The following is a 17,706-nucleotide window of genomic DNA, read 5'->3' on the forward strand; positions in this document are numbered from 1 at the left end:
CAGCTACATTCAAAAGAATGAAACTAGACCTCTTTCTTACACCATACACAAAAATAAATTCAAAATGGATTAAAAATCTAAATGTGAGACTTGAAATTAAAAAATTTAAAAGAATATATAACAGTAATCCTTGGACATTAGGCTTAGCAACACACTTATCCACATGTCTCATCAGGCAAGGGAAACAAAAGAAAAAATAAATTAGTGGGACTACACCAAAACTAAAAGATTTTGCACAGCAAAAGCAACCATCAACAAAACAAGAGGCAACTTAGTAAATGGGAGAAGATATCTGCAAATGATACATTTGATAAGGAGTTAATATCCAAAATACAAAAAGAACTCAACATAAAAAAAAAAGGCATCTGATTAAAAATGGGTAGAGGACCTGAATGTCTTCCCAAAGAAGACACCCAGATGGCCGACTGACACATAAAAAGATGCTCAACATGACTGATCATCAGGGAAATGCAAATCAAAACTATGGTGAGATATCACCTCACACCCATCAGAATAGCTAATACCAAAAAGATAAGAAATCAGTGTTGATGAGGATGTGGTGAAAAGGGAGCCCTCATGCACTGTCGATGGGAATGCAAACTGGGGCAGCCACTGTGGAAAACAGTATGGAGGTTCCTCAAAAATGAAACATATAAACACCATATGATCCAGCTATCCCACTAATGGATATTAACACAAAGAAAACAAAAACAGAATTTCAAAAAGATATACACACCCCTAGGATTATTGCAGCATTATTTACAATAGCCAAGATACAGAAGCGTCCCAAGTGTCCATCTATAGATGAATGGATAAACAAGATGTGGTATGTGTGTACACACACACATACACACACATACACACACATACATATACATACAATGGAATATTACTCAGCCATAAAAAAGAACAAGGTTTTTGTTTTGTTTTTGTTGGGTTTTTTTTTGCCACTTGTGACATCATGGGCAGACCTAGAGGTTATTATGCTAAGTGAAGTTAAGTCAGAGAAAGACAAATACCGTATGATTTCACTTACGTGTGGAATCTAAAAAACAAAACAAATGAACAAAACAAATTGAATAAAACAATTGAACAAAATGCTAGACAAATACAGAGAATAAACTGTTGGTGACCAGATGGCAGGTAGGTGGGGAATGGGTGAAATAGATAAATGGAGATGAAAAATACAGCATAGAGAATGGAGTCAGTAATACTGTAATAACTTTTTATGGTGACAAATGGTGACTAACACTTACTGTGGTGAGCACCGAGTAATGAATAGAGAATGAATTGTCTAATCAATATGTTGTACACCTGAAACTAATATAACATTGTATGTCAATTATACTTCAATAAAAAAGTATAAATACAACCCACGGAATAGAACAAAGCATTTACACATTATAACAAGGATTTCTATCTGGGATGTATGAGGAACACTTACAACTCAACAGTAAAAAGACAAAAAGACCCAATTTTTAAAACATGCCAAAGATTTGAATAGACCTTTCTCCCCAGAGGATATTCAAATAACTAATACATGAAAAGATGGTCAACATCATTAATCATTAAACAAATGCAGATTAAAACCACAATGAGGTAATACTTCATGTCCATTAGGGTGGCTATCATCAAAATGACAGACAGCAATGACCTGGCAAAGATGTAGAGACTGGAACCCTCATACACCGCTGGCAGGAATGTAACATGGTGTAGCCCCTTTGGGAAACCGTCTGGCATTTCCTGTAATGGTTAAGCATTGAGTTACCGTATTATTCAGCAATTACACTGTTAGGTATATGCCCAAGAGAAATGAAAGTCTATGCCACAGAAAAATTTGTACACATAGCAGCTTTATTCGTAATAACCCAAATGTTCATTAATCAATGAATGGATATATGATGGGTATGTGCTATATACATACAATGAATGGAATAGTGTTTATTAACAAAAAGGAATGGAGTATCGATCATGCTACAACAGTGATGAATCTTGAAAACATTACACTAAGTGAAAGAAGCTAGTCACAAGACCACATATTATATGAGTCTATTTACATGAAATGTTCAGAACAGGCAAATCATATAAAGACTGAAAGCAGATTAGTGTTTGCCTAAGGCTGGGGGATGGATGGGGCAGTAATAGCCAAGAGGTCTGGGGTTTCTTCTGTGAGGGAAGGAAAGTGTTCTCAAGCTGATGATGCTGATAGTTGCCTGGTTCTGTTAATATACTAAAAGCCATTGAGCTGCACACTTTGAATGTGTGGATATATGGTATGTAAATTATGTGTCAATAAATCTGGTAAAGACTTATTGTATACAATAAAGAGACTATATTTGGGGGATCTTAGCTCATCCTCAAAATAGAGAAAGGAATTTGAACCACTGTGGTAATAATGAATGCAAATCCAGAACAAGAAATACTATGGTTTTATTAAATTTGTATCTTACGGAATTTCTGTTGTTAAATGTCAAGTATTAAATACAGTAATTCTTGGGGCGCCCGGGTGGCTCAGTCGGTTAAGCATCCGACTTCGGCTTGGGTCATTATTTCAGGGTTTGTGAGTTCGAGCCCCACACTGGGCTCTGGGCTGACAGCTCAGAGCCTGGAACCTGCTTCGTATTCTGTGTCTCTCACTCTCTCTGCTCCTCCCCTGCTCACACTCTGTCTCTCTTTCTCTCAAAAGTAAAATAAAATTTGCTTTTAAAACAATATTTAAAAATACAGTAATTCTTTTTAAAACATTCATTTTTAAGCATTTTTCTCTAAGATTCACTAAAATTTTCAATCTCATAACATGTAAAATGTCCCCCAGCATGTGCGCACACACACACACACACACACACACACACACAACACCCTTACATTCTCTACAAGAAATAAACAATTATGATTATTTGTGCTTACTGGGTGGGACAGAGGAGTAACTAAGATAAAATAATCTTTGCAAATTTCCTTACAAATTAATGGGACTGAATTACTTAACTGCCCACAACACCACACAAATAGGTATAATACATGTTCAAATTTAAAGGCGTTCCGTACCTAACAGGCAAGCAAACCACGTAATCACAAACTCTCACTCACCATTGGGGAGTTCTGTGAAATGACAACCAGTGTTTCCAGGTTCCTACTTTGTAAATTCAGCCTAAATGTGTCATACTAAATGTAACTGACCAAACTTACATTATCTACATAGTGTTATGTTTTAACTTGTATCACATGAAATCTATTAATGCAGGACTTTGAAAGTAAGTAGAGAGAGAGAGGATCACCATCCCTACCATTTTCTAGTATATGTAGCAGTTCCCAAACTTGTCTGTACATCAGAATCAGTGAGAGATTTTTTAAAAAATTCCAGAAGCCCAAACCACCCCCAAACGACCTGAATCACAATCTCTGTGGTTCGGCCACAGGCATCAGTGGTTTGTGAAGCTCACCAGAAGATTCCGAAGTACAGACAAGTTTGGGAATTACTGCTCTAGTACAAGTGTAAAGAAATAAAGAAATAGGCAAGGAATGATTTTATATATATGTAAAAACGTTTGCACTGTTTTTAATGCTTTAATATGCTTTGCATTGTATGGTATTAACTGTATTTCTGGTGATTTATAGCTAATGAAAATCTTATATTCCAAAAGGTCATTAAAAATTTAGAATTTGGGACGCATTTTCCCCTTAATTTACTTCCAATGGTGTCACTGACTTGCTCGGATACCACTATTTTCACCCTCTCAGAGTTCACAGAGGTCGAGGTGGTCGGGTGCAAGGTGCAGTTGGGTACCTCCAGCAGCTGTGGTTTATAGGCTCTCATGGCAGGAAGGCGGGAGTGGTGGCGGGTGCCAGTATCAAGACCTGAGCACGAGAGCCTCACAGAAAAGCCTCGGAAAGGTTCTGTTACCATAGAAGCGAATCCTATAGGGAGGCCATTTGCAATTTGGATACACATAAATCAGGGACTACATGTATGATGTACATACAGATTCTGCATGTTTGACTGTTTCCTATCAAATAATCTTAAATTAGAAATCCAATGTGCATAAGTTCACCCCATTTTATCATGTCTCACTTACTGTTTACAACATCACTAAAATATACACTAGCTCTTTGTGATTTTATTTTGTATTTTTCTGATGACTAATGATATAGAGCATCTCCTCATGTGATTGTTTGCCATTTGTATACCTCCTCTGAGGGAGGTTTTTTTTCCAAGTACTTTACCCATTTTTTAATTGAATTGTTGTAGTTGTCCCACAGAGCTGCTAGTGTTCTTTCTGGGTAAGAGTTCTTTGTCACGTATACACTGTAATTTTATACCTTAATCTATGGCTTGATTAATTTTCTTAATATTGTTAAAGTCAGAAGTTTTAAATTTAGGTCCAATTTATCAAACATTTTTATGGTCTGTGTTTTTGTTTTCATCCTAAGAAACCTTTGCTCACTGCAAGATTACAAACACTTAATACTGTTTTCTTTTAGAAGTTTGTTTTTCAGTTTTCTGATCTTAATTTTTGTTTATGGATTGATGTAAGAGTTGAGATTTATTTTTTGCCTATTGATGGCCAGTTTTTCCCGTACCTTTTGTTGAAAAGATTGTGCTTTTCCCATGGAATTATGTTGGCATCTTTGAAGCTGTATGAATGGATCTGTATCTGAAATCTCTATGTTTCACTGACATAAATCTATTCTTAGACCATATTGTCTTGATAATTATACTTCATATTTAAATCCTGACCTAGGTAATATAACTTCTCTGAAAAAAATTTTGGCTATTCTAAGTCCTCTGAGTTTCAATAAAAATTGTTAAAATCAGTTGAAATTCTAATTAAAAATACTGAGATTTGGATTGCAATTTAGTCTATAGATTACCTTCAGGAGAAATGACATCTTAATATTATCAAGTTTTCAAGTTCCTGAACATAGTATATCTCTCCAATGATTTAAGTTGTCTTTAATTTCTCCTAGGAATTTGTTGTAGTTTTTAATGTACAGTCTTTGCACAACTTTTGTTAAACTTATCCATCACTATGCAAGTTTTGGATGCTACTGTAAGTGGTATTTTTATATCTTATTTTCCAACTTTTCATTGTTACCATATAGAAATACATTTTATTTCTCACAATAACTTGCACCCTGTGATCTTGCTAAATTCACTAATTTTCCTAGTAACTGTTTTTTTGCTGTTTTAGTATTTTCTATATATACCACATTGTGAATAAAGAGAGGTTTATTTCTTCTTTTCTTTCCTTTCTTCTTGCACTAATGCACAGTCTATGACCTTCAAAACAATTTTAAACAGAAGTGGTAGGTGTGGACATGTTTTGTTTTTTCCCTAATATTAAGAAGAAAAATTCCTTTTACCATTAGTTATGATATTAGCCTTTCCATAGATGTCCATTAGCATGTTGAGGAAGTTTCTTTTAATTTCTAGTTTGCTGAAGCTGTTTATTGTGAACAGATTTTGGATTTGATCAAATTATTTTTAAATGCATCTCTTAAGGTGATTATTTTCAGATTTGATTTGTTTATATTTGCTAAGGATTTTGTACTTAAGTTTATGAGAGATATTTGTCTGACTTAACCCATAATATTCTTGGTCTGGATTTTGAATCAGGGTAGTGCTTGCTTCTTGATTTGGGCAGTGTTTCCCTTGTCTCTATTTTCTGAAAAAGTTTAAGATTAGTATTATTTCTTCCATAAATATTTGATAGAATTTACTGATGAAGCCCCAGGAAAGTTTTTAATTATGAAGTTAATCTTATTATTAAATATAAGGATGGTCAGGGGTTTTTTTTTTATTGAATCTATTTTGTTAATTTGTATCTTTCAAGGAATTTTAGATTTTCATCCAAGTTGTCACATTTATTGACATACATTTGTTTATAGTATTCCCTTATTATGTGTGATACCCATACTGATAACTACTGATAATTCTCTCTTTCATTACTGACATTGGTAATTTTGAATTCTCTTTTTTTGTGGTGATCAGTGCACCTAGATATTGACAGTTTCAAAAGACCAACTTTGGTCTCACTGATTTTATATACTGTTTGTCTTTTTCCCTATTGTATTAATTTCTACTCTTATTATTCCTTTCCCTTCTATTTAACTGAGATTTAATTTGCTCCTTTCCAACTTGTTGAAGTTGGAAGATTAGGTCATTGATTTTGTAGCCTCCTTTTCTAACATAAGCATCTAAAGATAATTTAAATTCTTTTTAAATTTAAAGGAAATGGATATTCTTTCAAATTTTATTTCTCAAAATACTTTTGCCTTCAATTTTGAAAAAAATTTTCTGTGTACAGAATTCTAGATTGGAAGTTTATTTTCTTCAACACTTGAAAAATGTTTGCTGTCTTCTGATTTGCACTATTTCATTGGGAAGTCTGATATTTTTCCTATTTGTTTCTCTTCATGTATTTATTATGTTTTCTATTTTTGTGTAGTCTATAGATTTTTCTCTTCATTGCTGATTTTCAGCAATTTGATACTGACATGCTTTGGTGTTGTTTCATTTGCATTTATCCTTCTTGAGATTGCTCTTGGGGTCTGCTGATTTATAGATTCCATCAAATATGGAAAAATTTGATCATTTCTTTTTATATATATTTTTCTCTCACTCTTTCCTTTTTTTCTGGGACTTCAAGCACACATCTATTGGAACTCTTGATATTTCCCACATCTCTGTTCATTTATACCATCTTTGTTCTCTCTGTGGTTCATTTTTAGTTTCTTTTGCCTAAGTTCACTGGGTCTTTTATTTAGCCGCCTCTCTGAGGTTAACAATAATTCAGTGACATTTTCCTTTCATGTGTTAATACTCTTCATCTTTAGAAATATTAATTAGTTCTTCTTTACATCTTTCTCTCATTGCTTTCTTTCAAATGATTGAGTGTAACTGTAATAGCTGTCTTAAAGATTTTTCTGCTAATTCACTGCAGTATCTGTTTTTTTCTATTGACTCTATGGCCAGTTTTCTCCTGGCTATGGTTCAAAGTTTTGCTTCTTCATAGACCACAATTTTATAATGGGTGCTGGACATTGTGAATTTTATGCTGTTGAATGTTTTCTGTTGTATACATTTAAATACTTGGACTTTGGTTTTACAGGAAGTTACATTCCTTATGAATAGTTTGATCGTTCTAAGATTTGTTTTTCTTCTTCAAGTGAGTCTATAGTATCTTTTACTTAAGAAGTAATTTAGTTCCTATACAAGGGTTATCTCTTCTTGGGTGTCTACTGAATGCTTCATATATTGAATAAGGTCTCTTTGGCCCATGGAAATAAGAGTAATTTCTAGCAATTAGATCTGGCAAGTTTTGACTCGCAGTTCTGTGGTAACTTGGTTTCCCACAGCAACTGCTCGTTGGTGGCCTTGTGAAATTTCTCAGTACACATATACAGATTGGCATTCAGCCAAAGAATTTCTGGAGCTCATTCTCTGCATAGTTCCCTCATTTCCAGTGTTCATTTCTACAAATTCCAGCCACCTCTCTAAGGTCCAATCTCTGTCTCACTAACTTAGCCAAAGTGTTGACCCATCTTTGGGCTCTTCCTCCCTGCACAGACCAGAAATTGCCTCCAGGTATGAAGCAAGGGCAGGAGTGGGTCTCTTTACCCGTCTCTCAGGGATCACAGTCCGGTGCTGCTTTTTACCCAATGTCTGAAGAAATTATTTCATATGTTTCATCCAATTCTCTTTCTTTCTTTGGAAAGAGAGCGCATACATCATCAGGGGAGGGGGCAGAGGGAGAAAGAGAGACAGAGACAGAGACACAGAGAAAGAGAGACAGAGAGAGACAGAGAGAGAATCCCAAGCAGGCTCTATGCTTACTGCAGAGCCCAAAGCAGGGCTCCATCTCATGACTATGAGACCATGACCTGAGCCGAAATCAAGAGTTGGACGCTTAACCGAATGAGCCACCCAGGTGCCCCCCCATCCAATTTTCTAATTGACTATAGCAAGAGGAAAAGTACTGTTACTTCTTCATGGGTGGCAGGTAGAGTCCTGGTCTTGCTAATTTTCTTGTCACTGGTCTGTCACGTACTGAGAAAGGTGAGTGAAAGTCTTCTCCTACTAAAATATTTGTTTCCCTTTTAATTTCTCATAGTTTATGGTTTAGAAATGTTATTTGTTCTTCCAGTACTCCAAGTTGTTTCACATTCATTGCCTTTTGTGCCATTTGGCATTATAAAGTGCTTGTTTAATTCTCTTCACCCTCAATTTCTTAATTAATATTAATACCATGTTGTATGCTTTTAATTTGTATTTTCCTTTCCTGTAATTTGCTTTTCAACCTTTATGAATTACTTTTTTTTAAGGCCTGTTGCTTGTATACAGTATAGAACTGTTCTGTTCTTGACATATAATCAGAGAGATGTTTTTTTTTTTCAAAAAATAGGTTTTCTTTGCAATATCTCAGATTTCACATTTCCTGTTTTAATATATTTTTTCTACTCTTTAATTATGCGGTTGGATTTCTTTGTGAGTTCCTTGTGTACTGTCTTCTGGTATTCAGGAAGGTTTGGATTTTTGTTCTTGTGCTTATTTTTATTATAAGTTTAACAGACATTGCTCTCTTTCTTTGGACAAATCCATTTGTTTCCAAGTATGAAAAAATTTTGTTTCCCATTCTTCCATTTCCCTTCCCTTTCCTCTAGCATCCCATTATCTTGCACATGGTAAACCTTTACACTTTATATAAACTTATAATTCCATTACTTGATTGTTAGCTTCGAATGTTCTTATTTGACTCCTAGTTATAGTTGAGACAATCTGCAAACTTACTCTACTTCCCATCTCGTTCACATATTGTAGGAATTAACATCATTTCCGCATTGTCTGGGCACTGAATAACCACAATCATATCGATTATTCTAACACTATGTTTGTTTTTGGTTTTGCTTTCTTCATTTCAATTCTACAATTAACATATCAAACGCTCACAACAAGCCTTTTTTGCTCTGGCTTCTCCAATCATTTCTTTGTTAGCTGGGTAAAATAGGTTTTTTTCCAGAATTCCTTGGTGAGTATACATCATCTAATAAGTTTTGCTGGTCTTCTATTTATTTGCTTTCAAACCATTTGCAAACATATTTTAGTAAAAGGCGAAAGATTTATGCGATTTGAAGAGAAACCAGAGCATGCAAACATATTTTATACATTACACAAATGTATAGTATAGAATAGTGGATAATAACCATATAAATCATGCAGAATAGACTATCCTGCCTTTTTCCCTACAGTCTCTTTTTATTGATGCTGTGCCTGCTACTTCTGTATTATTCCTCAGGAAACCAGATTTTTCTTTCCCAGCTACTGGAAGAAGTTTCTTTTAAGGGGAGTACTTTTGCCGATATTTTCCGAGGTCTGCTGCCCTCAGCCAGCTTGATATTTGCTTTACCCTGGAGCCTTGACCATCACTTACCAAGCACAGCTTCTGTGCTCACCTCAGCTGCTTCGAAACTCTAATTAGCTTTCTGAGATTGTGGATTTTTTGTTTTTGTCTCCTAGTTACCCCGACAAAGATTCTGTGGAGGTTTTCTCTATTTGCATCATTGATTTTGTACAGTATCCAGAAGGAAAAGAATCTCTGTTTCACATCACCATGTGCATAGTGGAAGTTTCCCTGGTGACCCAACAAAGCTTCCCTTTCTCTTTTCCCTTTGTGAATGTGCAGTTGGACAACATAAGTCAATATGGCCTTTTTTTTTCCTTTTCTTGCAGTTTTCTCCCTGTTTCTAGGCAGTTAAAAGATTGTTCTCATCTATACTGTCACCCCATTCCCAATAAAACTCACCAAGTTAGGTCTATACACAATCCAGACTCATTGTCACTTCCCTAGGTGACCCCACATATTTACCTCTAGGTTCTGTCAATGAGATGCCCTAATATTCCACTGCAGACAATTTTAAGAAAGGGTATGAGCCTTGTGTATTTTTAGTGAGTTCTTAATCAGGAGAAAATGGAATGAGTGAGCTTCTGAATTGGTATTAAGATCAGGGATTTGCACCCCAATATTTCCATATCAACCAGGACCAGAAGCACCTGTATATATTCGAGAATTTTAAAAAGGGAAAATAAGGGGCACCTGAGCGACTCAGTCGGTTAAGCGTCCGACTTCGGCTCAGGTAATGATGATCTCGCGGTTCCTGGGTTCGAGCCCCGCGCCGGGCTCTGTGCTGACAGCTCAGAGCCTGCAGCCTGCTTCTGCTTTTGTGTCTCCCCCTCTCTGCCCCTCCTCCACTCATGCTCTGTCTCTGTCTCTCTCTCTCAAAAATAAACATTAAAAAAAATAAAAAGTGAAAATAAGTGAAAAAAAATCATCCTAGTCTTGAGATAGTTTTGACTCTTTATACAGAATGAAATTCATAAGGTATAGCAGACTTAGCAATAATTGAAGAGACTATGAAATTCCATTGTAAATTTAAGTTACCTGTTAGGTTTATTATTTTAGTAATCCTGGGAAAGGAATAGCGTCAGAGGTGTTATTTCAAAATCCTTAAAATCCTAATCTTGTTTTCCAGCGTCACTCATTGGATTGGACTTTCGGTTTCCCAGATGGCTTACTTGCATGTGAAACTAGGTTTAATAATCACATTCATGTGCTCCTTGCAATTTATTGATTCATTTGCTGCTTAATATATCTTTGGAGTGGGAAATGGAAAAGTGTCACAACGACAGGTGAAGCGAGCATCGTTGTCACTTTAGAAATATGACCAATAATTGAGAAACATTTTTGGTGGCCAATATGGGTACCTTTGGTAAAAATAAATTCAAATCTATATTTAAAACTCTATAAAAATAAATAAATGACTTTTTCATTTTTCAGATATGGTCTTACAAGGGGGTTACACTACAGACTATTTGTTTCTTGGAAATTTCATTTATACGGTAAGATTACCCATATGATTCAATCGCTTTTTCTAGTTTTTAATTGAAAAGTTCAAGCATTATAAGAATTCCGTAAGTTTTAAATCTCCCTCATGCTCCCATACTTTTTCCAAGGAGGAACAGTGGTTGCAAATCCATGTGTGTTGTGTGTGTGTGTGTATATATACACACAAATATGTAATTTGTAGGAATGTGAAATACATGTACCTAATGTATATTATCCTCTTCTTTTGTGCAAGTAGGGAGATGCTATTTTATATCTTGTTTTTTCACTACACAGCGTACCTGGGTGATGGTATTTAACTAGTCTCCTATTAGTGAAAAGATTGTTCTGGGTCCTTTGCCATTATCAACAGTGTTGCAGAGTCTATTCTTTATGCCCACGGGTGGGTAGATCTGTAGGATAAATTTCTAGAAGTGTAACTGGCTGGATCAGAGAGTACTGTGAATCTTGGAAATTATTACTAAATTATCCCCCAAATAGGTTGTACACAGTTAGTCATGAGAATATCAGTTTCCCTAAGCCCCCACTGGCGGTAGTCTTACCACACTTTTTGATCGAGTAGGTAAAATGGTATTCTATTGCAGTTTTTGCTTTGAGGATAGCGTATGTGCATGAAGTAAAAAAAAACCCTTTCATTTCTTTTGTATGTGTGTGTATAAAAGTTTGTTGAATTACTTTACCAATTGTCCTACAGGGTTGTTGGTCCTTTTATTATTAGTAGTAGATATTTATGTGTTAAGGATGTTAATTTTCCCCCCATATTTGTTACATAAATGTATTTCCAGTTTTGCATATTATTTTTCATGCCATTTTTGTCATGCATGTATTCTGCATGTTGGTTTTATGTAGTTAAATTTATTGATATTTTTCTTTATGGCTTCTGAGTTTTGTGTCTTATTCACAATGTTGTATGTTATTCTTTTGGTCTGCAAGTGGAAACATATTCCTCTGCATGTTTGGTTTTTTTTTTTTTCATTTAACAACACATGTTGGAACAACAAAACCACAAACCATGTTTTTCCTCATGTTTTCTTCTACATAAGAAGCAATTTATTGGCATATTGCCTCTTTTCACTTTAGCTGGTTGTCGTTATTACTTCATGATAATGGGCGTGGCTTTTAACTCTGTGTTGTATCTTCCTAAACATCAAATGAGGTTAGGTAGTATTTTCTTATTTATTTGGAAATACGCATATAGTAAATTTCCTTCTTTTCAGACCTCCTCACACACAGACATGCATGCATACAAACATAAATGATATTCCTTTTAAGATGCCCGAGTAAATTGATATAAAGGAATCTCAACCTCCTAAGACAAAAAATGAATATACACAGTAAAACCAGCAACAACAAACTATGGCAAAATCAATTCAGCACAGCAACCAAAGAAGTAGAGGGGACTGTACCAATGCTAAAAACCTCAAAATGAGATGTCAGGGGAGAAATGGGAGAGTTGGCAGGGGCAGCATGGTGACATCACTGATCCAGCTTTCCTGACATGCTGTTCCCAGTGCCAGTGAGTTGGGAGGAAGCACTAAGCCAAAACATAGCAGCTGGAGGAATGGAGTAAACCTCCTTGATGCTCTCAGGGAATTAAAGGCGGCCAGTGGAACTAAAGCACAGCGCAAACTGTGTGGCGGGCAAGGGAGGTTCAGGATAATGGCAAAGACGAACTTGGAGTGGTAGGCAGGGGCCAGTGCCTTGCCACCTTTAAGGTTTTGGAGAAGCTTAGATGGGACGACGCAGGCTAGCTGCAATGCTGAGTCTAGAGCGAGAAGAGTGGACATAAAGTCTGCTTCAAAAGCAGGACTTTAAACACCGAGTGTATCACACGTCTATTGCTGCACAGGAACCCACACTGTGACAAAATCATACTTAATGGAACACTGAAAGCTTTTTTTTTTTTTTTTTTTGAGATTAAGAATGGATGAAAAGTAAGAAAGTTGCTTGGTTTTCCCACCTTTCTTCGCCATCGTGGAGGAGTAAGATAAGGGGAGGAGCACAAGACGTTGAAAGGGGAAAAGCTAGTTTTCAACCATAGATGACACAAGTGTGCACGCAGAAAACACAAAAAAATTCTACAGATAAAATATTACAGTTACTAAGAGAGGCTGGCAGCCTGCTGGATATTGGCCAATATTTAAAAAATTAGAAATCCTATTTCAATATACCAACAATAAATATTTGGAAAATAAAAAATTTACATACTATTTTACCATTGTATCAAAAATAGGAAAAACATGAATAAATCTAACAAATGACATCCATGACTTCTGAGGAAAATTATAAGACTTGATTGGAAACATTAAGAACGTCTAAATGGAGAAATATACCGTGCTCATTAATTGGAATACTCAATACTATAAAGGAAGTCAGCTGTCCTCAAATTGATTTATAGATTTACTGTAATCCCAATCAAAAGCCCCAGATGCCTGATGAGCTATTTCTAAAGTATGTATATGTCCAAATGCAAAAGGCCAAGAATAAGCCAAAATGCTTTTTACGGCGATTTCAATCTCCCTCGTTCAACTGTGCTTTTTATCGATGGCACTTGGATTTCTAATCAGAAAGAAATCTTCCATTCCATTTATAAAGAATGTAAATATAAGCTCATGATAGAAGCATGGCTTTTGTCATATTTTGAAGGGCTTCTAAATATGAAGCACTTACTGAGAGGCAATACACTCTCTCCTTAATTAAAAGCTAGTAAAGCAATTAGCAACTATGGCACCAGAGTTCACTGGACATGGAGAAGGGGGGTCGGGGGTAGGGGGAGTCAGGGAGGGAGTGGGGTGATGTGGACCCTAATGGAAATTTTAATACATTCTCCCAATCTATTTCCCCTTTCCATCTCTTTGCACAGTATGTAGTTGTTACTGTTTGTCTGAAAGCTGGTTTAGAGACACTATCTTGGAATAAAGTGAGTATTCTTCAGGGTAGTTCCTCAGTCCAGTATAGTTGTTTGCATGATGATTTACTTTTTAAACTTTAGAAAATAAGCATCTTGTTCTGTTCTTCATATTTTACCTTCTTTTGTTTTGCATATCGAAATGATGATTTAAGCTGATGATGGCATGTTAATCATCTAATGTTTTTAAAAATTCATTTCCCTGCCTTATATCTTAAATAGATTCAATTTATCATGATATTAATTGAGATCCTTAATTATTATTATCCAAGTACAGAACTATAATAGAAAATTTAGCGAATACAGAAAAGGAAAGAAATAAAAATGTCAATGACATGGACATTTTGGTTTCTATTTTTTCAGTCTTTGTTTTATTTATTTATTTTTCATAAAAATAGAATTCTAATGTACCTAATAGTTTATGATTTGCTTTTTTTCACTAGACACTAGATCTTTAACATTTTTCCATATCTTTAACATTTATACCTCATTTAATGACTGTATAATATTTTATCACTTGGATACTTATTATTTATATTTTTAGAATAATTGTTTTTTAACTTCTGTTACAGTAAATGATATATAATCAGTATTGTTATGAACACAGATGTACTTGTGTATTTACAGACACGAGTAATAATTTTCCTAGGATATTATTAAAAGTGGAACTTCTGATATGTAGAATGTTTTTATAAACTGATCAGTAATTTAAGTGAATCTATATGTAGGTACATATACACCTATAAATAAGTTGTTTTCCAAGTTGCACTCCAAAGTTTATGACAGAAAATGAATTTTAACCGGTCTGTCACTTTTGGAGAGCTAAGATTATGTAGCACATCATGAGTTTCTGCTCCAGTGTAGTCAACACAGTTCTCACTGCTACTGTCCCCAACTGAACATCAACATAAAGGTGGGACTGAAGTGTGTCGAACAAAAATTATTTTATTAGCAATTCATAAGGCACACCACTTGTAAATGTGGTATTATACTGCATTAATGTAACATAAAAAAGCAGTTATTTTCTATTCCTCCTTTTAATTGTTATTAAATTCCCTGCAGTATGAATGTTTCTTAGATCCACGATGACCTTACACTACCCACGTACGGTGAATCTCATTTATGAATACGGCATCATTTCAAGGTCAAAGCAGACTGAACAAAACACAGAGGTCTCTTCTGGCCTACAAGCTACCAGGCTCCTGCCCTCCAGCTCACATGTTGGGTAGGAAGGAGCCTGGGGATCAGGGCAGCAAAGAAAAGGGACTAGTTCTCCCGTTTGGTCAGAGGCTGCTCTGCCCTGTGTGGAGAGTCCAGGAGGGAGCTTGTGCTTCTTCACTGGGGAAGAACATTCTGCAAGCCACTATTTAGGTACAGAGAAGGAGCCAGGGCAGAGATAACAGAATATATCTTAGAGCAGCAATGGTGGCTTACTGCTGTCCCCCAGGGGATGGTCCCGACAGAAACCCACCTGGGATCCAAGCCACGCAGAATGCCTCACATTGCAGCTCATGTTTATGCCAACTCTAAGGGAATGGTTACATGAAAATGCACTCAAGTGTTAGAAGAGTTTAAAGCTCACACTCTTGAGCGGATTCTCTTCTCCACCGTCTCCTACGTGACCACAAGAGAGAAATCCTTTGAGTAAGAGATGATTTCCAAACAGTGTAAAAAACTGCCTTTGAAAGTGACTCATAAACAAGTAACAATAAATACTCTAATAAACAGCAGATTGGGGTTTTTCCCTCCATATTTTTGTTGTTCAGATAGGATGAAGCAATGAGCAGTACCTACTAGGATGACAGCACTTGAACCCTTAAGAGATTATCTCATCTAGCGAATCACTGATTTATGCACAGATGGTAACTCTGAGGTGCCCAGTACGACCAGGTTTAGAGCACAGGTCTCCTACTCGTTGTCATGACGATTCCTCTGCGAACACAAATCATACAAGGCAACAGATCACATCAACAGAAGGACCCGCCTTCTTATCATTTACCATTAAGAATTTGGCAGTTTCTAGCCCCAGGCACAGACAGTGATCCTTCACCCAAGATTACCTTGATCTGACTGACACAGGGACTTGATATACACAGAAAACCCTCCAGTTTCATTCAGTCTAAGAATCACAACTTCGGCCATTTTCCCAGAATTATTCATGCAGGACATATACGATGAGGTCAAATTTTTACCCCTCTCGATTTCTGTTCAAACTTTATTCTGAGAAGGATGTTAGAAAGGAAAGCTCAAGTGTCAAGAAATCAAAAGAGTGTCATTTTCTTCACGTGAGAACATATGCCCCGGACAGTTGATAGAGTTAAATAATTTCTTCCTTTTAAATGGAAAAGGCTGAAGGGTTTCTGTAATATTTTTCTTTCTGCAGTTTAATCATCTGGCAATTTGGGGAAGCATAATTATATGGCTGGTGTTTTTTGCAATTTACTCTTTCTTATGGCCCACCATTCCTGTTGCTCCTGAAATGACAGGGCAGGTTAGTTCTAGTAACTGTCAGTGGTGAGTATGCTTTACATTCCTCATGAAAACTTATGTTTGTTAATAATAACAGTCTGTGGGGCGCCTGGGTGGCACAGTCAGTTAAGCGTCCGACTTCAGCCAGGTCACGATCTCGCGGTCCGTGAGTTCGAGCCCCGCGTCAGGCTCTGGGCTGATGGCTCGGAGCCTGGAGCCTGTTTCCGATTCTGTGTCCCCCTCTCTCTCTGCCCCTCCCCCGTTCATGCTCTGTCTCTCTCTGTCCCAAAAATAAATAAACGTTAAAAAAAAATTTTTTTTTAAATAATAACAGTCTGCTACCTACTTTCAAAGTAATTTGGAAAGAAAAGATGAAATCAATACAATTAGAAATAGCTGGTGAGGGGCGCCTGGGTGGCTTGGTCGGTTGGGCGGCCGACTTCGGCTCAGGTCATGATCTCGCGGTCCGTGAGTTCGAGCCCCGTGTCGGGCTCTGGGCTGACGGCTCAGAGCCTGGAGCCTGTTTCGGATTCTGTGTCTCCCTTTCCCTCTGCCCCTCCCCTGTTCATGCTCTGTCTCTCTCTGTCTCAAAAATAAATAAACGTTAAAAAAAAAAAAATTAAAAAAAAAAAAAAAAAAGAAATAGCTGGTGACCCAACTAAATTCTGGTTGAAGTTTTAGTTATAATATTGTTTTATCGAAATCGCATTACTTCAAACTTCAAAATTACTTAGCTATGGTTTCCAAAATTGTTATCTTTTGTGCCTAACTGATAAAAGCTATAATCACAATCATCTAAAATAGCTAATATTGTAGTTATATTTTTCATGTTAATGTGCTATATGCTTAAATTATTAGGTACTTGTTATAAGGTATGTATGGCAACTAAGAAACCATTTTTATTTGAAATGTTTTACCAGAATGGACATTCCTTGAACCTCCAGAAGCTCCAGCTTCTAAATATTAGAAACTTTTATTTCACTTATGTTAAACCTCAGAGGTGATATAATTTTTAGACTTTTACAATTGTTTACATATTTATAAATTCTACTTTGTCTATACCTATTATGGGGAATAGGCCTATGATGCTTACAAAATGGATCACAGAATTATGATTTTAAGACTAGAGGTAGCCTTGGTCCAAAGTTATTCACTTGCCAAATGGAGAAACACAGGTCCAGAGTTGTCCGGTTCAATCCCAGTGGTCTGTCTACCACACGGTCATCCTTCACACTCCTGTCTTTCTCTGTGGAAATGGGAGATGACCCTTGTACCCCTGGATCATGGCAGCCCACTTCCCAGGAAATAAGAATTTTAAGAGACTTCTTGTCTTAGCCATGACCAAGTGGCCAGGATTGGATGAACCTGACAAAAACAACTCTGAAAACTAAACAAGATATAAGAATTGTTTGAAGACACTGGCTAGAAACG

General features: G+C 36.2%; 1 protein-coding gene across 6 annotated transcripts in view; it reads left to right on the forward strand.

Annotated features, from left to right (window-relative positions):
* LOC131488074 (phospholipid-transporting ATPase IB-like) overlaps positions 1 to 17,706 on the forward strand; it is a 212,987-nt gene that overhangs the window by 159,946 nt on the left and 35,335 nt on the right. For 5 of the 6 annotated variants that reach the window (XM_058689430.1, XM_058689465.1, XM_058689475.1 and 2 more), the window contains 3 exons: positions 10,833 to 10,894; positions 13,762 to 13,818; positions 16,190 to 16,297. In XM_058689430.1, coding sequence (XP_058545413.1) covers positions 10,833 to 10,894; positions 13,762 to 13,818; positions 16,190 to 16,297 — 227 coding nt within the window. The remainder of the gene's footprint in view (positions 1 to 10,832; positions 10,895 to 13,761; positions 13,819 to 16,189; positions 16,298 to 17,706) is intronic. The other variant, XM_058689457.1, reaches the window with a different exon arrangement.

Source organism: Neofelis nebulosa, chromosome 1 (genome assembly GCF_028018385.1).
Source record: "Neofelis nebulosa isolate mNeoNeb1 chromosome 1, mNeoNeb1.pri, whole genome shotgun sequence".
NCBI classification, from domain to species: Eukaryota; Metazoa; Chordata; class Mammalia; order Carnivora; family Felidae; genus Neofelis; species Neofelis nebulosa.